The sequence below is a fragment of the Marmota marmota genome, unplaced genomic scaffold (assembly GCF_001458135.2).
Source record: "Marmota marmota marmota unplaced genomic scaffold, marMar, whole genome shotgun sequence".
NCBI classification, from domain to species: domain Eukaryota; kingdom Metazoa; phylum Chordata; class Mammalia; order Rodentia; family Sciuridae; genus Marmota; species Marmota marmota.
This window is the reverse complement of record NW_026000026.1, coordinates 87209598-87228329: the sequence shown is the minus strand read 5'-3', so window position 1 is coordinate 87228329 and position 18732 is coordinate 87209598. Positions and strand designations below refer to the sequence as shown.

Below are 18732 nucleotides of genomic sequence, written 5' to 3'. Positions count from 1 at the left end.
CAACTAAAAAATACATATTTTTTTTAAAAATTGATAGTTTAAAAAAAAGATGAAAAATATGTGAAGTGCTCTTAGTACATGAGTAAAAAGCATAATCAATGTTTTTTTTATAAATGATGATATAAAGGAAACTCAAAAACAAAATAAACAAAGTTAGAAAAAAAAAATATTTTCCTACTAAAATCTATGAGGAACATAGAGTAGATTTGTAAAGCTAGAAGAAGCAAATGCCAATACTTTAAGGTAGCTTTTCAAAAGCAGAGGAAACATCTCTTTTCAATTGCAAATATCAACTCATTTGTGAAGCAAAGACCTTTAAAGAATAACTAACCAAATTATAGGACAAAACATTCTGTCAACTTAAAGAACTTTTTAGTAAACCAAGCAGTAGAACTGTCATTAGCAATTATAGTAGCCATAAACACTTAGAGCTTACAGCTGGAATGAACCAATGAAATCAAGTGTCCAAACCCACAGAGCACACTCCCACTGAAGGACCGACTTCTGCACTTGGTTTTCCATCTTGCTGCACTGCTTTTCCTCCAGTAGTGTGCATGGACCCCCTTAGTCATCCTTTTAGTGAAGTCTTCTCAGGCTCTATTCATCCAGACTCCCAAATCTACTCACCACCCCCCACCCACCATTCTCACTTGTTATTAACAGCATTTATGCACTGCCTAACTTTGCATAGTGTGTGTGTGGGGTGTGTATATATATATATATATATATATATAATTATATGTTTACCCTACTCATTAGAAAATGCAAGCTCTAAGAGGACAGGAATTTTTGTTGCTTTGTTCATTGCAACATATCCCAGCACCCTGTGCAGTGCCTAGAATAGAACAGGTATGCAATAGCTATTTGTTGTGTGGAAAGAAAGGTTGGGAGAGAGGGACCGAGAAAGGAAAGCAAAGAAGAAAAAGGGAGGAAACCATTAAAATTTGGTATAAAACATTCTAGTAAATCAATTTAGGGACAGCTTTTTTACATGTTTTATCTACTATCCATGTCATAAAATATACATCTTTGGAATAATATTCCCTGCTAAAGAAACCTGTACCTACAGGTTTGTAGTGATATATCCCAAATTTGGAGTAAATACCCAATAAGTTTGTATATATTCATTGAATGAAATACAGTTTGTTTACTATGCCTGTGTATCACATAAGAAAATTTTTCTTTGCTTTGCATCTCATATACTCATAGTATTAGGAAAGCTTTCTTCAAAAGTCAGCCATCACTAACAGCCAGCAAGAAATAACACGAGACAGACAAGAAGACGTTATAAAAAAAAAAACAAAACCTTTTTAATTCTGATTGCCAAATTATTTAAGGCAGGTATAAAAAAGGAAAGCATTCAATATACATTTTACATAAAATAAACTAGATTACAGCATAAAACAAGTAACCAGGCAATGGCGTTAAAGTCTCTCTTCTAAAACTGGATAATTGTAAACATTAAAAAAAAAAAGGAAAAAAAAAGAAAAAGAGGAAGAAGAAGAAGAAGAAAAAAGGACTGCAGGACTATTCAAGTAATAGAACAATCACAGATGTCTCTGGTATGCAGGCTATTGGGTTATTTGCCATTCAAGATTATCAAAAAATGACACTTCATTATTCACAGATGCTCATTATTTCCCCATTTTAATCTTTACATTATATACAACACAGTTTTTGTGGTACTGGCAACCCCATGCCTTCCAAAAGTTTTTTTTTCTTTTTTTTTTTCCACAATACACAAGTACAAACAGTGACTACAGGAACATTTTACACTGATGCGTCTTTAACAGGAGCCACCAATTAGACATCTAAATTGTACCAAAGTGTCATCATCACAGTTTGCCTTTCTGAGGGGCTTACAGGAAATATATGAAGGATATGCAAGGTTCAGGCACACTGATACATAACATTATTTATTTACAATTTCAAAGGAAAGGAAAAGAAAGTAAGCAGCCTTTCGTGGCTAACACTTTTCAACGTGACAAATACATTTTTTTATTTCCTTTACTGAGTGGTTTGCGACTTGGCAGCAGACCCTGTGTGTGCGAGCCTGGTTACTGATACAAAAAGTAAAGAATATATATATATATATATATATGTATATATATATATATGTATATGTATATATACAGATATGTATACGTATATATATATAAAACAGAAGTTTAATTACAGCAACATTTGTTACTCTGTGATAAAATCTGTAATTTACAAAAATGAAATGACTGGTTTTTGCCTGCCATTAAGGCATTTCAAATTAACACCATGGAACTGATGTCTGTATAAAGCGCTTCCCCATGTGATCCAGTCACATGACACCATACACTTCCAATCCTGTTATTCTCTGCAAAAGAAAAGCATATATTAGCATAGAGTTCAACCAACATTTGACACTTAAAACCTAAAAATATTGAAACTTAGAGTCTATTCCATTTATGGGATTCAATTCCAGAAAAAGCAAATAAAAAGCAAGCTATACAGTACATTTTGTGAAAAAAAATGTTCATTTTATATTAATCATGAAATTCCCTTAAACTATTTTCCTTCTTAAAATAACTTGAGAGGTGATTAAAAATCACAGAAGAAACATTTAGCATTAGGATAATATAGTTTTCCATTTGCAATTTTATTTTTTAAATATGAGAAAACAACTGTCATTTTAACAAAGTTGTGAGGATAAACTAAGAAAATTTCAACTGCCTAAGAACCAATCAACTCTTTACCAATCCACCTTAGGTTTATAAAATGAAGTTCCTGGAACCTAAGTTGTACCAGGAATCTACTAGCTGAATAAACCCATTTTATTACAAGGATTAAAAAACAAAAAACAGGGAGCTGTTTTTCATCTGAAAAGCCTGGACTTGCTTCCTCAAAAACATTAAGATGTCTCTCTGCCTAGAAAAATAACTGCAAACATAAAGGATATTTACCTTCTTTGTGCAGGAAACATTCCTGATGCAGATGCCTGGGCAGCCACCTGCTGAGAGGCAACGAGGGCAGCAGAGGTCAAGCCTGCTGGGCGAAAAAATGTGGGGTCTCCGTGACATTTAGAAAGATAAGAGTAGATACAGGCCCAGTGGCAAAGGCTGCAGACCCAGTAGCAGCAATTTGTCCTTTCCTAAACACTCACATGAAATGTTTCATGCAGCAAGGACAGAGTACAAGCCACTTGGTCTAACCCAAATCTAGCCCTTTATTGAATCCTCTGTGGTTTCCTTACTAGCTATTGGAGGATAGGGCATTCCATCTCCCCAGCTCTGCATGGCGCTAAATGGTTTGCATGGGTCCTGGAATAGGAAGTTCAGGAGAAATAATAGGGACCAAGTAACAACAGGAATCAAAAGTCACATTGAACTATAGAAAAGTCATGCTACTTGCTTCCTTAGAATATGATACTTTATAATAGCTTTGATCACTTTTATATTCTTCCCAGTGATTTGCCATGATCCATCCTACAAAGTACATGATTCAGTAAATCAAACTTAGAAGTTCTTAGTCTTAATCCATAAGACAAAGGTAGCAGAGAGGGTAACAGCTCCAAAAGGCATTAAGTAGCCTAATCCAGGTTCTTCTAAATTCTACAGAAAACAGTCCCGGGCAAAATGAGAGTAAACAAAGTAAACCTAGGGAAGATTACTCTCTCCTTTTGTGTACTTTGTTTGGACATGTTTTCCTTGCCCAAAGATAATTTAGGACATTACAATAATAACATAGAGAAAGTGACAGCATATTCACTCATATAGATGTGATGTGTTAGAAACAAAATCCCTTTCTCTTCCAAGTTCTTATCACACTCAATACAAGATGTTTAGGAAACCTGAGATGTTCTCATTTAACATCACTGCTTGACACCAAAAGCTGAGTAAATAAGAGTGGTCCCTTTACATTTATAAACATATTATTTTACATTCATAGAGCAGGAAACACGCAACTTGGTCATTGTTAATGACTGAATTCTATCCTTCTAAAATTCCTATGTTGAAGCCTAAACCCACAATTTGCCTGTGTTTGGAAACAGGGCCTAGTTGGAGGTGACAAAAGTAAAATAAAGTCCTAAGGGCCTCATCCTAACATGGCATTAGTGTCCTCGTAAGAACAGACAACTGAATGCTTGCCTCTGGCCAGTGGAGTGGCCATGTGGTATAAGCTAGTAAGAGTCTCACCAAAAACCCAACAAGATCTCCAATGCCTAGCCCCAGACCTATGAGAAAATAAGTGTCTGCTCTTTAAGTCCATGCCATCTATGATATGTCATAAATGACAATCTGAGCTGACAAGGCAGCCAGACCCTAGGCGGGTGGATTTGCTGGTGAAGACTGTGAACAACCTCCTCTGAGAGACAAAGATGGTAAAACAGACTGAATACGAAGGGCCCTCTGAACTGAGAACCACATCCTATAGCTAAGAATGGAGGCTGAAGGGCTCTCCCTGTGGCCTAGTGCACCAAGGAGGCTGAAAGTGGAGACTGCCCGCTCCCCAGGCCTGTGCCGCACAGGCTAACTAAATCTGTGTCTGCTTCCTTCCTTTTGTCCTATTTTGCTGCCTCAAAGCCTTCCCTAGTGTTCAGAGATTCTGAAGATGGAGCTTTCTGAAACAATAAGTTTTTTTTTTTTTTCTATCTTCCTTCAAAGCTGGCTTTGAAGAAAACCTCTTTGTCCTACCAATTTGATTCTAAACATTTCTGGAGCAATGAGTGCTGCAGCCTAGCCTCTTCCTCCAGGGCAGTACTGGTGCCCACTGATAACAATGGGAGAAATAATAACATGCTCAACAAATACCCCCTGGACCGATGGTTCCACTGTGTCAATTCTGTGGCTCTTTGCTATGCTATGTGAATGAATAACTATTCCACAGTGGATTCCACATTCATGTATATCGTTAAAGCATCAATTAAAAATAAATGAGTGAAAGAAAAACCAGTAGGGTAGAGGAAGAGGAAAAGGGGGAGGGAGGAGGAGAGGGAAAGGGGGAGGGATCACCAGGGATTGAAATGGAGTAAATTAAATTCTGTGCATGTATGATTTTGTTAAAATGAACCCAATTATTATGTATAACTATAATGCACTAATAAAACAAAAAACAAAACAAAACAAAAACCTTTTTTTCAACCCTCATCTTTGGTCAGAGTCATAGGGTGAAGGACTGTGAAGAGCCCTTAAGTTCCATTATAAAATGTTAAACTTAGTCACCTCACTCCCATTACTTGCATGGGAAAAGAGCAACTTAAAGGGCCTACAGATATCAGGACAAAAAAAACTTCACCAAAGCCTCTCACTATCCCTCATTTTCTTTCCAATTTCCCTGAAGTCGGTATCTGATCTTCTGATTGTTATATTCAGTGCCCCAGACACTGGCCGCCACCCTCAGCTTGGGAGATAACAGTAAGCCTCCGATAACATCAACCAGTGACAATTATTAACTGGTAGCCATTTCATGTCTCAATAGAATACAAAGATGTGGGAACAGCCTTAGCTGTGTCCGTAGGAAATGCTAGGAAATAAGTGTTAAGAATCCTCCCCAGAGCTAACGTTAATTCAAAGTTCAATGTTTTTATTTTAAAACCGAGACAGGTAGTTTCTAGCAACTGTTTTCCAAAGCACACTGAAAGAAGACACAGTAATGATCCAGCTGCTGACCTTGGAAAGGATCATATTGACCAGGGATTAGCGGATAACCCATGCCAACGTGGGTGTGGTGATGCGTGTGTAGGTGCCGCTGGCCAAAGGGCGAGTGTCGGTCCCGTTCCCTTTCTGCCTCTCGTTCCCGCTCAGCTGTGGCCTTTTCCACAGGCTGAAATAGAACAGAGAAATTTCCCCACTTCATGTTTCAAAATATAACAAGAAGGCATACCATACCACCTGCGCCCCTTCAGCAATATTGTGTTAGTGATTAAAAAGTAGATATATAGATACTGAAAATTCTGTATTAATCAAAGATAATTTCAAAAGACATGCATTAGTTTCTACTGCCATTGAGACAACAATGAAGAATTGCTCCATCCATGGTAAGGTGAGTAGCATCAATATTTTCTTCAAATGACTGAAACAAGAGGCTTTCTTTTTATAGTCACTGATAATTTCAGTCATCTAATCTACCTGTCTTCCCACAATAATTTTTATAAACAGATAGATCAAGGAAAAGAAGTAGTTTTGGAGATCTATTTCAGGTCATATTTTCTAGTTATATTTTTTGTATACTTCATAGGGAGAATCTATCTCATAGTTTATAACAACTGTATCCATTTGGTTCCACTGAAAATACACATCCAGATATCGTATGTCAATATATAGTAAATACAGTCGGCTCTCCATAATCATGGGTTCCATCCAGGGATTCAATCAAATTTCAATCAAACATTTTTTAAATTCATTGTATTAAATATACACAGACTTGCCATTATTCCCTAAACAACACAGCCTAATAACTGTTTACATAGCATTTATATTGTATTAGATATTAGATATTATAGGCAATCTAGAGATGACTTAAAAGCACACAAGAGGATGCGCCAATGTCTACAAACACTATGCCATTTTATATAAAGAACCTCATTCAGCATCTAGGGATTTTGTTACCCCTGTGGGTCTGCAACCACTCTCCAAAGACTCTAAGGGACTGCCGTCTAGGAATCCATCATCCTGTTCCCACATTCTGAAATCTCCCTCTCAATTTCTGAACACTCATAAAGAAACTCCAGTTCTCCCAAATAAAAGTTTGATTAAAGATTTGTTTCCTACACATTTCTATTCTATAACCTAAGCACCCTTTCACTAAAGTTCTCTTTCTCACTTGGAAAAAAAATCTAGAAGGAAGATTCACAAAAAAGGATTCATAATTCACCTTTTAAATTTCTCCATACAGTGTCTGACAGACTTGCAGATACTAGACTTTAAACTTCTTTTTTCCCACCCAAGAACTATCATTTCCTTTCTGAGTCTCTTTTTCAACAGTCTCCAGGACTAGAAGTTGCCTTTTTTAGGTGAGAGTCTCTTTCACAAAGACATTTATTTGTATTACTTCAGGGAGTTATAGGAACATGACAATGAATCAAGGTCAAAAAAAAAAAAAAACAGCAGATGCAGCCCTCATTAGCCAAGGGACTCACACTTGCATATGAGCTTCACACTATGTGAGACTCAAATATGTGTTTGAATAAAAGTAACAGTTATTATGCGTCATGGACCATCAGTATTGCTCAGAATGAGGCTCCGACCATGAACGCTGACCATGTGGATGCCAAAGATCCACAGAAGGAGTCAGAAGCTCAAATCTCTACAGAAATAATTAGGCTAAAACCAAATTTGATTGATAAAGAATTGGTAGATTTCATTTACATACATTGAGGGGGAGCAGGGTATACAGTCTCCATGGGGCTACTTCTCCCATGTGATTTTGAACCAGATTTTCCATAGTCTTAAGAGGGCATCTGAAAATGTATGCAAAAACTCTGATTTTTGAAAGTTGTGCCCAAAGAAAACATTTTTCAAAAGTTCAGTTTGGCTGGGCATGGTAAACCACACCTATAATCTCAGCTGCATGGGAAGCTGAGGCAAGAAGATCACAAGTTTGAGGCCAGCCTTGACAATGTAACAAGACCCTATCTCAAAATAAAAACATAAAAAGGGCTGGGATAATGTAAGTGTCCCTGGTTCAATCCCAGGTACCAAAACAAACAAACCCTTCAATTTGCCCAATGGGTCAAAGGCCTGTGGTTAGAAGTACTTAGTTACAAAGCTATTCTGAAATAGCATCCTCCGTTATTTTTTTTTTAATATTTTATCAGTAATACTTTGCACCAATGCCCAGGTCCTATGAATTTAAAAGTATACCTAACAAAGAGCTCACTACCACCATACCTGCTTCAACAACACCTGTCCCTTATGTATGAAAACATCTGACTTTTGAACACTCTATTCTTTATGTACCAAGGATAAAGCAGCATCCTGAAATCACAGCTAGATTCTAAAACCATTTCTATTTCAAGACTGTTCTCTAGCTTGTTCCCCCTTTCTACCCCAAAACACAGTCCTTACAAATGGCAACAAAAGCAGACTTACGGCAGGAGACTTGCTGCGGTATTGGTTGGCATGCTGCTGGAGCAAGTCCAGTGCTTTAGATTCAGTGGTTGTTTTCGTGTTGATGCTGGGGCTAGTATTGACTTTCTCTGCCTCTTCTCTCCCTGACATCTTCCCATAAACAGGATAATGAAATCCTGGAGAGAGATAGGCCCCTGCAGATAAACGACAAATGCCACATGAAGTTACAAGCTAGTCTCTGAAAAAAAAAAAAATGTCATTTGTGTTATATGAATTTGGGAAAAGAGTCAGAGATCTTAAAATAAGGGGTTACATTAAGAATGGACTACATCATTGTTAAACTGTATCGAGGTTCTCTGATTTTTCTTCTGCAGTTAATTCATCCTGATGAACAGAGGTTATAAACAAAATTGAGCTTACAGCCACTTCATGCATTTATGTGTCTGCTTAAGTGAAAGGAATAGTAACTATAATGATTATGACAGTAAGTGCTTAGAATATTTTCATAGGCAATAAAGTATCTGTCAGTCTAACAGCAGACCATCAGAGACTATGGAAGCTATAGCGGAAGACTCTTGACATTTCATTTTTTTAATAAAATCTTATATTTAAATCAGTTACATCTTTGGGACTTTAAGCAATTAAAAAAAAAAAAAAGCAAAACAAATGTCACTCTTGAAGCTTCTAATTTATCTTGAGTTTTTAATAGCTCATGTTTGAATAGAGCCTCTTCCTCCAACATACTTAGAATCCAAAACATGTCACGTACCAGGGTAACTGTGCATTAGGACAGGAGAAACAGCCCGGTATGCAGGGTGGCTGGGGTCATACATCTGTGGGTAAGGATAAGCATGCAAGTACTGTATGTACGACTGATGCTGACTCATGGGTGAGGACACAGCCACTCTCGTCCCCCGAGAGTCCTTCCAATTCACAGGTGTTTTTCGATCATCATTTTTCAACTTATTCTCTTCCATTGATTGAGAGTCAGGACGCTTGGCCTCTTTGGGCTCCTCTTTAATGCTTGTTAATGATACAGGAAGGCTGGGCACACCACTCTCTTTGTTAGGAGTTTTCCTAGGACTATCCTCTTTTAATTTCTTCTCTCTCTCAAGTTCTTCTGACTTTTGTTGATCCAGATATTTGGGTTGGTACACATAATGATGCCATGTCCTTGAATCTGGATCCTGATTAAAAAAAAAAAAAAAAAGTTTTGTTCTAAAATTTCACTTTTTAAGAAAACCCATTAATCACTATGGCAGCACTATTACTGTTACCTCTCATACTGAGTTAACATTGTCTGGTTAACATTTATGTATGTACCAGACAATGTGTTACTCTCCTCCTTCTGTCATAACTTGGTAATATCTGGGGTTATTCATGTTCCTTTATAGATAAAATAAAACCAAAGCTTTTAAAATTCAGGTAACACCAAGGTCACACGGCTGCCCAGTTGTGGAACGGGGCTTCAAACTCAGGTCTGTTGGAATTTGAGGGTGGGCCTTTGAAATGTAATTTCTCAACATTAAATAATACCCTCAGATATATTTAATCCAATCTTCATTTTCCTTTTTTAATATCTCACACAGGTAAAAATTATTTTAAAAATTCAAGCTAATAGTAGTAGATTTAAGTAATTACTATAGATATTAACATCATTTAGGAGGAAGAGAACTCTTGGTTTCCTAATACACTTTCTTCACCTACCACAGCTGAGGCTTCATATACTGGAACTTCTCATTATGTGCTAATGTCTTAATCAAAACAAAATTTCAAAGTCACAGCACACATTATGGCTTCTCTATTATAAAATAAAGCCATCTATAAGATCCCTAAATTGTACTATTCTAATGCAGCCTATGAAGCAACAGCCTGATTTTTAGGCCTCTGGAAGAGGGAAAACTAAAAATCCTAATGACCTTTGCGATCCCCACCCCATTCATGATATAAACCCGTTGGGTATTCAGATCCTGGGTGAACAATCCAAGTTAAGACCACCTCCCAACTCTGCAGAAATGGGCATGGGGAAAGGTTTCTCATTCTGATTCACCAGGGACTGTCTAAGCACAGGCACTGGGGGATTGGTGCTGGGAAATACCAGAATTAATGCTCCCAGGGCTGCAGTGAGTCAGGATATCTGAACCATGACAGAAAGAGCTAGCACACATGTGGTTTCATGGTGACCAGTTTTCAGGTGTTCTTAGGCTGGCTGGCTCTTTTTTGGGATGACTGCTGAGACCCATCACCCAAACCTCCTCACCTTCTTCACAAACCTCAGCACTGAGCTCTACTTTGGGCACTTAACACAGAATGTAAAACAGAAATCCAGGCATAGGTGAAATACATCTTGAGTCCTCAACTGTATTAAAAAGATGAATGGGAAACGGCACTTAGGTGCCCAGTGAGTTTTGTTTTTTGTTTGGGGAGGTACTGGGGATTTAACCAAGGGCAATTTACCACTGAGCTACATACCCAGCCCTTTTTTATTGTTTGTTTTGAGACAAGGTCTCAGTAGGTTGCTTAGGGCTTTGCTAAATTGCTGAGTCTGGTCTTAAACTTGCAATCCTCCTGTCTCAGCCTCCCCAGACACTGGGATTACAGGCATGAACCACCACAACTGGCTGTGCCCAGTTTTAATATTCTGAGAAAATGCTACAGAAAATTGGAAATATATAAGAACAAGTACTTCAGTACTCAGACTCAAAATCTAAGAGTCTGTAGGGAATTCAGCAGCCCTGCAATGGAATGCCCTCACCTTGGGCTCAGCAAGAAATTAAGGGACCTCATCAAAGTTACAGAATTAAAATGATGGCATGGATCACAAGTCTGCAAAGCGCATGTCTAGAGTTCATTTTACTACACAACATGACAATAAAAAAACAGTGAGCAATGTACATTTTAGAGCTACACAACAAGTCCTGAGGATTTTTTTAAAGATATTTTTCAAGAGAAGAGGAAAAAACCCTGATGTTGGTTTCTCTCCAAGTCTAACCAATTCAATCCCAGACATGTAATGTGTCTCAGACTGCTCTCTCTGTTGGGGCCACGCTCCACAATCTTACTTGTTTAAATCTCGAGGTTGGGTCTACACCTGTCTGCTTCATAGAGTCCATGACAGACTTCATTTCTACAGCCTCCTTAATAAGCTGGTGGTTTTCCATCTGCTTAGCTTTGAAGCTGTCGGCCTGTAGCTGCTGCTGGTGATTGGAGAGAAGCTGCGATTTACCTGTCTCCTCAGTTTTATTAGGCACTGATGGCCCTAATTTAGAATGGTTTTTGTTAGGCTCTGGAGTAGAGGGAGCTTTTGAGATTGTGGCTGATGGCAAGTTTTTCTGCTTACTGTCCTCCTTGCCCAGCTCCTTCAAGGGGAGCTCAGTTTTCCTTTCACAGTCTCCTCTCCCAGTCTGGACCATTTTCTGCTCTGCCAGCCTCTGGTCCTCATAGTACTTCTCATATTGCTGTCTGTAGGCAGGGCTGGTGGCCATCAGAGACTTCTGGTCCATATAGAGTCCATAAGCATACTGACCATAATAAAGTGACTGAGCCAGGGCCGGGTGTCTTTGTGTGATCACTGACTGGTGCTGAGGCTGTAGGGATGCAGAATTATGGTCCACTTTCTTAGCATCTAACTGCTCTGCCTTGTCTTTCTTCTCTGCATCTTCCTCAGACTCCTTCTTGATCTTCATTCCCTGTGTGTTCCCACTGTTCCCCGTTGCAGGGGCGCCAACCTGTCCTGGGTGCATATAACTTGGAGAATAATAAGGATCATAGCCATGGTAATAGGGAGAATGGGACTCTTTCAGTTGAGACGATTGTGCTGTAGCTGAAGAATGCCCTTTTACAACACCATCCTTACTAGAAATGATATCTGATGGGGAACTGGCCTTTGACCTCATGCCCTCTGACCTGCTGTCCGATCCACCATCATCGGCAGCATCGGATATGTCTGAGTAGGCAGGGCTGCTGGTCTTTGCCGCTGAGCTCTCGGCCCCATTCTGGGTCAACACATGCAGTGGTGCCATTGGCGCCTGTCCATTCACCAGAGCGCTGCACTCCATCCTCGAGGCACTCCCAATGGAAGGGCTGGGAGCGTTGTCTGTGAACGTGTAGACCTTATCAGCCTCGGCTTTGATACTGGCCATGCGGCTCTCCTGAGATTCTGACAGTCCATTAGCCAGCCCTTCATTCTTGTTGAGATGGTCCTTTAAAAAATGCCCAGACAAATCTTTGACAGCCCCCTTGGAGTCCTCCAGTTTCCCCAGCTTAGCATCCATTTTGGGGCTTCCTGACTCTTTTCCTTCTTTGTCCTTTAGCTTTCGCTTCTCCTTTTTCTTTTTGTCCTTGAGTGACACCAGAGCTGGGTTCACGGTGATGGGCTCTCCCATAATGGTGGGCTTTGGTTGGATGGGTTTTAATGGAGGACTCTTTGGTGTGGCCTGGACCACAGTTGTTGTGAGGGAGGGCAGTCCAGGTATTGTCCCCGCGGTGGTAGTCGTAAAGGCTGCAGTAGGTATCGCAATTAGTTGTGGGGGTGTGGGGGCTGGGGCAGGGGCGATGGGCCGGGCACTTTTCAGCTTAGAGAGGTTTTTGTCCATTTTGCAGTTGTTAGCTTTTCTGCCCTTTTCTTTATCGCCCAAACTTTTCTTGTCAATCAGTCCTTCTGCTTCCAGTTTGGGCATCTCTGCAGCCAAACTGCCATCTACCGCTGAGCAACCCTCTGATGTGGCCGTCATGTTGGAAATTACTGGAAGGTTGTTCAGTTCATTGTTGAGGCCCTTCTTTTTGCCTGAATTCTTTCCCGCTTTCGAACCGATAACAGAACCTGGGCCATTGCTCATCAACTCTCTCTTTCCCTTGGGGGTTCCAGGGGGGTTTCCAGCACTAGGAGAGGTGGGGGCCTTCACCTGGTCATAAGCTGACACACTTGTGCTTGGCTCGCTGCATTCGATGGCCACGTTACTCAAGGCTTCCTCACAGTCTGAGATCTTGTCCTCACTGTCAGGCTCGAACTCCAGCTTGTTCTCTGGGTCTAAGTGTGCATGAGCCTGGTGGTACCTCAGGCCATTGATGTGCTTGTACTTTTTGTTGCAGTTTGGGTGGGGGCAATCGATTAACACTGGAGAGGAGCAGCCTTGGTCCAAAAAAGTAGTCTCTGGTTTCCCTTGAGGGGTGGTGGGGGTGCTTCTAGAATTTGTGCGGACCCGCTTCCCAGGCTTATTGTCCTCAGAGCTGGAGTTCAGGTCCAGCTCCATTGGAGGCTTGTTTTTCCTTTTGTTGGTAGAAGAAGGACTGGCTTTGATTTCCTCGGCTGCACAATTTGGGGGTGTCCTTCGCCCGCTGGCGTTGAGGCTGCCCCGCCTCCCTTTCCCATTGGCCCCTCCTCTGTTCTTGCTCTGCAGCCCTCTGGACTCGGTGAAGCTGGTCTCGGAGCCAGGGGCCGCAGCGGCAGACCTTGCTCTCTTCCCTCTGCCCCGGCCCCCTCTCATCTCCAGATCACTTGTCGGTGACTCACAAAACCTAGGGAAGCAAGTAACAATTGTCAAAATGAGCACCCCCAAAACAACAGTGGAATCACAAGATACAATGTGGCAAAGAGGAGTCAACATCTCCACAGCTTGTGGACCACCCCAGGTAAGACTCCTCATTCTTCCAGTGATAATTTCAGCACCCCCAAATGAACAGGCTACCAATCAATGGCTTATATTCCCTGTCCAGAAAATGAAAGAGAAACAGCTCAGGTAGCTAGCTTCTAATCCAGTGCAAATTCCCATTTTGAGAAAAGAAGACAAAGCAGAGAGGGAGGAGGCAAGGAGTAGAGATCTCCTGATAGAAAAGCTAGCCATCTGCATTTTACTACGGTTCAGTCTTGAATTGCTCATTTCTCTTCTGCCTGTTTTCAATTATAGGCAGACTTTTAAAATTTATTAATCTCTTTCTATAGTTTCCTTGCAAAGAGGAGAGGAAAGGAGAAAAAGAAGAGAAACAAAAGGCCCTGTGCATACCTGGGAGGGGCCCAGTCGTGCTTGGTACAGTCCAGTAGGGTCCCCACGTAAGTTTTGTTCCTCCACGTGACATTGACCACTAGGACACCTGCGGGGGGTGGGGTGGGGTAAAGGATGAAAAGGGACCACATTTAACACTGATTATTTTATTTCCACTTCATTTATTGTTATTATTTTTATCAGCAAAGTTCTATTTCCATTTGCTTTCAAAAGCTGTGGTTTGCATTCTTCCTCTTTCTGGTTTCAGTGACCTCAAGTTAAAACCCACAGGAAATTGTGTGTGTATGTGTGTGTGAATTTGTTCGTGTGCGTGCATGTGGTACAAAAGGGTGAGACTGTGTGTGAGAGTGTAATCAAGATACTGCTGACAGAAGGAAATGGTTTTTGCCATGTCCTGCTGTAAAACAGCAACACTCACCTCTTAATTTTTCTATTATTACACATAATTGCTTTCGTTTGGCAAGCAGCCAACATAAACTAAGCGCCAGTTACCAGTGCTTAAACCAGAAGGTGACTGAAAGAAATAGGTTTTGTTTCCAATTCAACAATGTAAAATGATGGTGATTTTTATTAACAAAAAAATTATGCATGTGCATAAAAATAGGTACAGAGGGGAAAGTGGGGGCTCAGAGTCCAGAAAGCAGACAATCAGCCATGTTTCCTCCTCCTTAATCCTCCCCTCTTTGAGTTTGTGAGACAATAATCAGCCTTGGTATGGTATCTGTTTCACTCTTTGGTCTTGTTTCATATTAAGGACTCCTAAAATAGCCCTCTTAAGAAAATAAATGTGCACAATAGATTTGCTCTTGGGGTTATCTTTAGAATCAACTTTGGTAAGCATTTGCCACAGAGGATTAGAAAAGAAATCTCAAAACCAACACACTTGTTTCCTGCAAGCCGTTCTGCTTTTCCCCACTGCTTTGCAGACAGACAATTTAATTTAGCACTGCATCTGTGAATTACTAAACTTAAGTGCACTTAGTATACCAAATGTCACAGGAAACAAAATATAACATCCTCCTGTTTCCCTGGAGGGCAGGTGCCACTTTTTAAAAATCTCTCATTTAAAGCACGTTTTTGGAGGACTTAGTTTTTGAGACATAAATAAAATACTAGGGTAAATAAATGAAAAATTTAAGTGAACCTTTGTTTTCTTTCGGCATCAACCTCCCGTTCTTTCTTGGAAACACCAGAGGACATCCCTCAAAGTCTGTTCCTAGCTGGCTTGTTCACTTGAGCTACTCCTGACAGTGAATTTTACAGAAAACCTGAACTAAGATCCTTTAGGGTAAGAGAAACCCGACAAGGTAAGACTCATTTCCTTGGGAACCTTTAAACAGAGGGTAAATATTTGAATGGTTGGGACTCAAGTAACAGAGAAGGAAGATTTTCTTTCAAAAGTCTCAAAAGAGATTTAAAAATTGTTTCCCATATGGTTTAAGTTGCTAGTGCTTATATGACAGCTGAATTTACTCACTGTAAATTCAGTCTATTGTAGCAATAGTCTAGCAGGGGAAGAAAAGCTAGGATGAAGCAAAGCAAGCATTTCCTCAACTCATGGCTGATTCCTTTGTAATTCCCTCAGGAAATTTTTTGAACCATTGAATATAAAAATTTGTATTGCGATGATAATCAGTGGTAATTAGGCATTTGGTCAGAATTTGCACAAGACAGAACAATTGGAGGAAAGGATTCTTTATGAGCACATCCCTTCAGGAAAGGGGAGGGGGTGGGAGAGGAGGCGAAGGGGAAGACCGAGCTGGTTTTCTCATCATCTGCTCTCTGGGGCACTGTGTGTGGTGTCAAAGACCTTTGCAGCTGCTTAAAATTCTTTAGCATGTCAGCTATATTTACAGTGCAGGAATATATCTGTATTGCCAGAAGGTTACTGCATTTTAGTTTTAGATGCAACTGGCTGAATCACTGCGTTCCAGAGTCCCTGATGTAGCACAAATGTATAATTAAAACTGCTTGAAAGGAAACATGAAAGAAACAACAAACCCTCCATTCTTGCAGTAATAAAATTAAAAACAGGAAAAGTCTGCACAGACACTTAACATTTGTCTGCAGTGAAAGGCTTTTGTTATTGCTTTTCCCCTAAGGGTTTCGCGTTTCCAGCAAAAGCTGGCCGCGGATTGGCCAGCGCCCGCTGCGAACGCTCGCGTCTGATTGGCTGGGCCGAGGGCGGCCGGCGAAGCACTCTAGGCAGCGGCCTGAGAGAAAGGAGCCGCGCGGGTGGGAGGATGCTGCCTCAGGGCCGGCCGGCGCGCGGAGCGAGGGCTGTCCGCGATGCCCGGCCCTCTCCGTCCGCGCGGGCTTGTCTACGCTAACCAGGACCGTCCGTCCGTTGGAAGAAAGCTGCGATCCGCGCGGAGGTGCCGCGTTTCCGCTCCATCACGTACGCCCCGTGGCTCAGCACAACATGCCAACCCAACTCATATCCGAATTCGCGGTCCCAACACCGGATCAGGGGGAAAGTGGGGCCAGAGAGGAGTAGGGGACCCAAAGCAATCAATCAATCTCGGGGCTACAGGTTGAAACTGTCACAAAGGCTGAACTGCAGTTGCAGTATCCACACAAACTATCCCCAGCTGCTACTCTCTAGAAGCCACACAAGCCGACTTCTTATTTAAGTACCAGGTGATGTTATTTGTTGTTGGGTAAAGCAGGTAAAGAAAAACCCATTTTCAACTTAAATTAAGTCACCCTTATTTTTTCCAGAAGCACATACAATGCTTAAAACAAATCCTTCACTCCCAGGGAGATTTTGAAAGGTTTCCATCAAGCACTGCTAGTTAGATACATGGGCTTGTGTCTATCTTTACATGTACAAGCCATTCACAATGCCACAGAATTTAAATCTGCCTAGAATCCACGTATGAATATATACATGCAAATATTAACAAAACTGCCCCTCCGTGTTGGAATGAAGGCTTAAGGAATGTTCCTCATATAAACTACTGTACTACAATATAAACAGTGCACTGCTTCTTTGTAAGAAGGTCTATGTTTAGACAACATCCCATTATGAAGGGCCAAGAATAAAAGTAGTGTTTTAGCTCTAAAACATGTAAACAGTTTATGATTTTTGCTGAAATCTCAAAATCTGGAATATTACAAAATATAAAAAATATAAAGCAGACTATACATACTAAGGACATAAACGTTCTAAATGAAAATTAGTCCTCAAAAGTATAAAACCAACTTTTAGAAATATGGGCATAAAGATGTGTAAATTGGAAATAAATTTACATTTATTCCCCAAAGATTTGCTATTTTCTTTCAAACATTAGCCTATGAGCTAGGTGCCAGGGATGCTCTATACAAGTCCTTTACATCTTTATATTCTCAGAAATCTCAAAGGTTTATTATCTTCCCCTATCTACCACAGACTAGGCATGGTCTTTCTCAAAGAGTTAATGATTGCCTTGTAACATTTTTTTTATATTTGAAAAATACCTAAACCTTATTACTAGCAGAGTAAAAAGACAGCAGAAACATACAAAGGATGTTTGAGAGAATGCTCACCACACCTTTTCTTCTCTGTAGTGTTGATACTTTGGTTCAGATACTGAAGCAGAATCTGAGATGCTGCTCCCCAAAGCATATTACCTACAAGGCACCTAATATGAACATGGTATTTATTATATAGCACAAGTCCCTTATCTCTACAAGCCAAAACAGCCCTGAGACCTCATAAGGATTCCAGTGTTCTATTTCCTCAGTCAAGAGATCTCAGGAAGATAGGCCCATCAAGTGTTTATTCTGTTTATGGGCTACACATTAGGTGCTACTGAACTGACACAGTTTGGCTGGAAATCTTTTAAACTCCATGAAGAGTTTGAAATCTTAGAACCAACACAGGCTGGTTCTGTATTACCCACATTTACAGAGTAGGCCCTTTTTATGGCCTCACATTAGACAGGGCCCTGGGTGTGGTATTATTGGGTGCCCACCTTGCCCTCAGTCCCTGCTCAGAAGGTAGCTTTAAGTGACCAGCCTCTCAGATCTGGCCCTCTGCTTCAGATGCCCACCGGACTAGAACAGTCCAAGGCATCTAAAGCAGAGGCAGTCAAACAGATTTATGCTGAGAAGCTGAATTAGGAATACGGAAGTTCTGGAGAGTTGGTACTGTGAGAAGGCCTAAAGGTTGTAAAGTGACTAAAAGGCTAAAAGGACCATATGGGCCAAAGTTGCAAGGATGCAATAGCTATGAGGCAAGGAAACAAACTGCTGGTGAATGCCCTCAACACTTTTGTATGTCCCTCTTCCTCTGGCCTCATCACTGATGAGGATTTTACTAGCAGTCACCCAGGACCACCTAGTTAATTTCCAGCCATTTTATTAAAAAGTTGTTCCTTGGGCTGGGGATGTGGCTCAAGTGGTGTTCCTTGTCTTAACCTAAAATCTGTCTTTGAATACCTTGATCTTGGCTGTGCCTTCTGATACCCTGCAGAAGCAGTCCACCCCTCCACGACCTGCCAGCATTTCATCCAGGCAAGGACAAAACCATGCTGGTATTCTCTCACTTCCAGTTCACCTCTCTTTTTGTCCCTCCAGCCTAGACAAATTTCTTCAACCATTCTGCACCTCACACTTCTAACTCCCCTGAAAGAAACCTTAAAGTAAGGGGTCTTAGTCACAATCCTCAAGGAAAGTTAAATTTCTGAATAAATTAGGACCAAACAGTG

At 40.7% G+C, this 18732-nt stretch overlaps 1 protein-coding gene across 6 annotated transcripts in view; it reads right to left on the bottom strand.

The window, feature by feature from the left end:
• Positions 1-1286: 1286 nt before the first annotated feature.
• The window catches only part of Znf608 (zinc finger protein 608), a 107099-nt gene continuing 89653 nt past the window's right edge, over positions 1287-18732 (bottom strand). For 5 of the 6 annotated variants that reach the window (XM_048811825.1, XM_048811831.1, XM_048811827.1 and 2 more), the window contains 7 exons: positions 14042-14129; positions 11102-13556; positions 8809-9226; positions 8061-8233; positions 5640-5793; positions 2934-3018; positions 1287-2347 (listed from right to left, as the gene is read on the bottom strand). In XM_048811825.1, coding sequence (XP_048667782.1) covers positions 2341-2347; positions 2934-3018; positions 5640-5793; positions 8061-8233; positions 8809-9226; positions 11102-13556; positions 14042-14129 — 3380 coding nt within the window. In that variant the 3' untranslated portion in view covers positions 1287-2340. The remainder of the gene's footprint in view (positions 2348-2933; positions 3019-5639; positions 5794-8060; positions 8234-8808; positions 9227-11101; positions 13557-14041; positions 14130-18732) is intronic. The other variant, XM_048811829.1, reaches the window with a different exon arrangement.